We start from the raw sequence: 6,001 nt of genomic DNA, 5'->3' as shown, positions 1-6,001 counted from the left end.
CTGGTTAAAGGGCCACTATATTACTTGACACTTATGCGTATATTAGTGTATTGAGTGCAATTGCATATGAACTGTGGAAGATTCACTTACAGTCTTGTATCGTTTTCACATGGCCAGAATGTCCTGCATGGTCTCTAGTTGGCCGCATTTGTTGGCTGACCTTTTATTTTGTCTACCGCATGGTCTCTAGGTCATAGGCTATTTAAGTCCATATGTGCAGCTTTGGGGTCATTATCGCAGTTTAAGGAATGTTCACGACTTCTCAGTAAGGTTCAATTGTTCAAAGTATCAAAAATGCAATTCAAAAACTATTGGATACACTTGATATGCACAGATATGGTGGAAAAATCAAAACTTGCATGAATACACCAAGCAACTCCAATAAATCCCAAAAATATATCTATTAGACTACGCTCAAGTCACACAAATGACCATGTATATGCACATATGGTTTATGTGAAGCTTAAACTATCAAGATATAACAGAGGAAAAGGAAAATGGTGTATAAGAATTAAAGTGACTCAAATCAAGAAAAAGAAACTAATTTCATTTATTGTTTGTTTTTTTACTTTTTAATTTTCTAGATGACAATATTACGAAGAAAATTTTGGTAAAGGTGGCTCAAAAAGTTCAAACCAAAACACATGCCAGTTTAACAAATTCTAGCTATGTAACTTAAAGAATCTTTCTCTCACTTAGGTGACTTGTGCTTGAGTCTTAGCAATTGTGTTTAACTATATATTTTTTAGCAGAGTTAATTTACATGGTAATTCCTTCTAAACTGAGCCTTTAGTTTGGGAGGAGTGCAAATACAAATATGTTCAATATAAAACTTTATATATCATATTTCTAAATCTTGTATTTATACAGTACATATTTGCATGTATTTGCAATTTTTCCAGACTAGATCTTAACCTTAATCTCGTAAGAGTACAAATACAAATATGTAGAGGCAAAACCTTGTATTTTGTATATATTTGTACTGTGCATATTTATATTTGTATTCTTTCTAAATCGAGCCTGTATTAGTTTTTGATGGTCAAATATGGTATTGTAACAGTTAAGCACAGTTAGTAAGGGATGGGTTTGTATCAGTCTGTACTAGTTGAGTATCAGATTACAATAATAGTTGAATATGGGTTTGTAACAAAATAGATACGAAAAAGTAAGAACAGACCCAATGCAGATTTCTGAATTCCACTATACATCTATTAACATTCAAAATGCCAAAAACCCCCACTCTATTTGTAATTGGTTAAACGTGTGATTATAACAGCCAAGTGTAGTTTGTAACTTTGTATTAGTATTTCCAGTCCATCGTTGATTTGATCTGTCGGATTGGTGACCTGGTAACACGGTCACATTTCTGGTTTACTTCAACCACTAACCGCTATATTACAATTTACAAGAAAAAAATTGACTTGGTCAACGACCCCGATGCTGAACCATTGACCCATCTGACCCGTTAAAATAGCTTCCAGTTTTTGTATTATTTTATTTTTTTTGAAATATATTTGACAAAATCAGGTTGGTGTGTTTATCAAAACACTACACTAACATCAATATATTACAGGCCCTTTGGTCCACACAAACACCAGCCCGACCTTGTGCTTCCTTTCTCATGACTAATGAAACTTCAGGTTGGGTGGACAGATTTTGGTTAGAACTATTCTCATCATAGTTGTAGCAATATTGTTTTATGTGAATTGTTCTTGTTAATTTATAGTCTTCAATTCAAAATTCAAAAGACAATTGGCTTAATTTTAGCCATCATCATGCCCACTTAATTCCATTGTCAATGTGCCGTGGACCAAACTGTATATTACTCCCTGCAGGCAGAAAGAAACATGCAAAACTGGTTCAATGAAGAAGAAGTTCTAAAAGGTTGGTCTGCCAAATACACCTCCATATAAGGAAGAGTTACATACGAGTTTCATAGTTTTCCTAAAGACCAGACATCAGAGGGCTTAGGTTTATAACACAAGCAACTAGAATCCATAGAAACCTTATTTCCATGTTCTCATGATCCTAAATTTGTTAAAGGTCTACTCTGGCTCCATGATCAGGAAGGTACAAGAGCTTACTGGTACTAATTAGCATGTTGTGAACATCAAAGTATTACAGTTTAAATGCCTAAAGGCCTCCCATGACAGGCTTTGGTGTGCTGGGTCTAGAATTTAAAGCCTCAGGAATCAGATTCTATTAGTCCTCATCTTTAATATATCTCAAAACCTTTAAGCAGATAATTGAAGAGCTTTGACAAATATATTGCTGATAATTCTTTGGATTGATTGAATCCCCCAACCACTAACATAGGCGGCAACAGTAGTAGAAGGTTCACACATAATAATGTAAGGAAATAAAATTTCATCTTTTTTTTTTTTTTCTTTTCATAGTCAGAAGGAAATACATTCTAATTAATACAAATTAAATTCTGAAACCTTATGGGTGTTCTGAAATCTACCAGTGCTAATTAAATAAATATAATATTAAACCCCATAATCATATAATGTTATACATACATAGCCATAAAATAGATTTTATATATGCCTGAATCATAGGCAATATAACATGTTAGGAAGACTAACTAAATGAGGAAAGAGGAAAATATTGATAACTAAAATTAGTTCTAAATGTATAATTAATCTTTCAATCCTCATAATAACTAAATAGATGAATCCTAGTTCACATTTTAATTTTAAATACAAAACATAAGCATTTAATCATTCTTTGCACTGATATGAAATAATAAAAAACCAACTGCCCAGCTTTTCATATTATGAGGTTAGCATGAAAATAGAACTTCAATGCTTTCACTAGCCAACAGGAGAACCAAATCCTTGCATTAAACTTGAAAAATAGCAATAGAAAAAACAAGAAAAACATGAAGAAATAGCAAAACACTGCTAGCTAATGTCCTTCCACACCAACTTGTTTCTGTTTATATATCTTCCTTTCTTGCCTCCACTGCCTTCATTTTCAGTAATTTAAATGAGAAACGACTAAACTCATTCTTTGAACTCTCAAATTCTAAAAGCTACCAGGAGGGAGAGCTGCATACTGTCTATCCACCACCTCAATGAGTTTCTTAGCTATTGCACTGGCGTACACAGAAGAGCCTTCATATATCTGCATAATAAACAAAACCCACATTTACAAGAAACAATCCATGGTCGTAAGGCTAATCAGAAAGGAAACAGAAAGAAAAAAAAAATAATTACCTTGGTATTGAACAAAAAACTGTAATAATCTCCAATGTTCCCGCCGGCAACATGGAGGAGGTCCAACTGGAGCTCGTCCAGTGTCTTCGACACAAAAAGCAAACAATTCATCCTCTTTCGCTGTATTAGCTTGATAGTCACCTCATCATCAATGATACGAACATCAACTTCAGTATCTTTAGATTTCCTTTGGAGCCAAGAGCTCCTTAATGATCCATTGAAGGACTGCTCCTTATCAGTGACTGTACCAAGTGGTTTCACCGAAGAGCTCTCCATGTCACCAGCTCCCTCATTCTCAGTCTTTAGCTTCTTGTTCCCCCGTCTCCCACTTCTCTTCTTATCCACTAATACCTTGAGCTCATCCACCGTTCTGAGCAGCTCTTTGATGTAGTCAATTGCATCTCCCACTATGGAGGCTCTATCAGCCTTGTCACATGAGACAAAGAGATAAATTAAGAAACAAAGAACTAATCAATGAAATAATTTATCAAACAGTTTTGTGCTTTTATCTGGGATTGATTGACTGGAAATGAGAGAGAGATTTATGGGATATTATATTACCTTTGTAGGGTTTGGAACTAGGAGCCTCAAAGCCTTAAATTTCTCATTCAATTGTTCTCTCCTTTGCCTCTCAGTGGCAAAGTGATTAGCTCCCTTCGCTTCTCCTCCGTTACCTAAGCAACTCATCTCTCTCCTGAAGTCCAATACTGGGTTCTCAAATTGCCTCCCATCCTCATCCTGATAAACGCCACCAGCAACCTCTCTCTCACCCAATCCACCAAAGAAAGAATCGTTCCTTGATCCAGGAAAGCTATAGTTCTGTGGCAATGAATGAAACAGCTCTCTAAACACTGGGGGCTGTGGAGGTAGATTCAAATGAAATGGTGGGTGGTCATAGAAGCCCGTCGTTACCGCCGTGTTGTCTGCAACTGGCAGTTCCCCGAAAATGTCCAATGAATTCTGATAATTAGGACGCTTCTTGCTGCTGTTCGTGAAGGAGATGGATGATGAATTGGGGAGCAGAGAGGATACCGTGCAACTGGGTAACTGTAGAAGGTTGAGAAGGTCCGGCGTGGTAGTGTATGGCGGATGGCCGAAGGGAGGATTGAAACAGTGGACATTATGCTGTAGATCTATCTGCTGCTGCTGCTGTTGGTATTGGACCTCTTGGTCATGAATTTGATGATATTGTTGTAGCAGTGGCTGCTCATTCTGGTAACTCAAATCTTGCATCTCCTGCTCCTCAGCGTCCCAATTGGGCTGTTTGAACGGCTCCGGGGTGGGGTCGTGGAGCAAGTCTTGTATCAGCTGGTTGTTGAGTTCGTGTTCCAACTCGAAGCCGAGCTGCTGTTGGAGGTCAATTCCTATGGAGGCAGCAACCGGAGAGGCGCTGGTATCGCCGGAGGGATTGTGGTGGTCTGGCATGTCCTCAGAGGTGGAGGAACTGGAGAGCCTCAGGCTCGCTTGTAAGCTGCTTATGAGTGGTGTTAAGCCTGAGCAATTTGTGACAGTCTGAGAAGGAATATCGACTGATTCTGTTCCTGGCATCTCCTGAGGATCATGAGGATCATAGTACTGAGTCTCTTCATACATCTTCTCTCTCTGCCTTTGTCTTTTCTCTTGGTTTTTGACGGTGATGTGGGGGGTCTTCTTGATTAATGGGTCTTTGCTTTGCTACATCAGTTAATAGAAACAACCATATAGACAACAAAACTTCACCTCTAAATAGAACAAGCTGCTCCTCTCTCTCTCTCTCTCTCTCTCTCTCTCTCTCTCTCTCTCTCCCCTGTGATACAATAGAAAGTACGAGCTGGTGTCTGTATTAGACTGTTCTAACCTGAAGACCAAGTAGCAACAGAAAAGCTGGTTAAAAGAGAAGAGTGGTCTTTGTCAGTTTTCAGCAACCAATAGAAAAGTAAGGGAACAGAAGTTTCACAGAGAACCCTGATGAAATCCGAAATCAAGAGAGCATAAAATAGACAAGATAAATAAAACCCAGACAAAATTTGAAAAGATTTGCAGTTGCAGAGGCCCTAAAGATGGAGGAGATGAAAGAGTGTAAGAGAAAGGAGGAAATTAAGAAGGAAGAAACAGAAATTCAGAGATCCGAGTTGAATTCTTCCAATTTCGTATGCCAAGCTGAGAGGTTGTTACTGAGATTCCCGTCTTTGGCCCCCACATAATATAATCTCCGTATTCTGAATTTCTGATACTGCTAGGACTGGTATACCACCTTTGCTTGTGTTCCTCTTCATCATTGCTCTTAAGAAAGCCAGCTCTCTTCACCCTTTCTTTCATTTTAATCACCAAACTGCCCCTCATCTTCCTCCAAATGCGCGAAACTGCAAGCTTGACTTCTCCACAACTTCATAGATGAAAGATTCAGATAATGATCAGGATCACAGCTCAGAAGTTGCATTGCTAACCATCTAACCAGTCATCGATCCATTCTTTAAAACAAGTAGGTAGATTCTTCATTTGAGAAATGAGGCTTAAGAGAAGTGATTTGTACTTTGTAGAAACTATATATTAAAGAGCACTCTATTAGGTGGTCTTTGGCTCATTGATGTATTAAGGTATAGCCGTGGCTCTAGTTTTGTTTAGGAATATTTAGATTCCAATTGAATGGCTATAGTTTTGTGTAGGAATAATTAAAAGGAAATGGTTAAACGTAAAATGAAAACCTAATATATAGAGGAATGTCAACACCATGTTTAGCTAGCGGTTCACCAATGAAATAAAAAAAAAAAAATGAAAAACTAAAGGAGCAACAACCGAAC

At 37.6% G+C, this 6,001-nt stretch overlaps 1 protein-coding gene across 1 annotated transcript; it reads right to left on the bottom strand.

Moving 5' to 3' along the window:
- Positions 1 to 2,741: 2,741 nt before the first annotated feature.
- On the bottom strand, positions 2,742 to 5,764 carry LOC148864659 (transcription factor EAT1-like). Its single transcript, XM_088975723.1, has 3 exons — positions 3,783 to 5,764; positions 3,222 to 3,647; positions 2,742 to 3,129 (listed from the first exon to the last, which is right to left on the bottom strand). The coding sequence occupies exons 1-3, from the start codon at positions 4,812 to 4,814 to the stop codon at positions 3,031 to 3,033; spliced, it is 1,557 nt and encodes a 518-aa protein (XP_088831849.1). The 5' UTR covers positions 4,815 to 5,764; the 3' UTR covers positions 2,742 to 3,030.
- Positions 5,765 to 6,001: the final 237 nt, after the last annotated feature.

Source organism: Nelumbo lutea, chromosome 3 (assembly GCF_056320005.1).
Source record: "Nelumbo lutea isolate HS-2025 chromosome 3, American lotus-T2T, whole genome shotgun sequence".
In the NCBI taxonomy this organism is placed as follows: Eukaryota; Viridiplantae; Streptophyta; class Magnoliopsida; order Proteales; family Nelumbonaceae; genus Nelumbo; species Nelumbo lutea.
The sequence above is the reverse complement of the archived record's forward strand: the minus strand, read 5'-3'. Positions and strand labels throughout refer to the sequence as shown.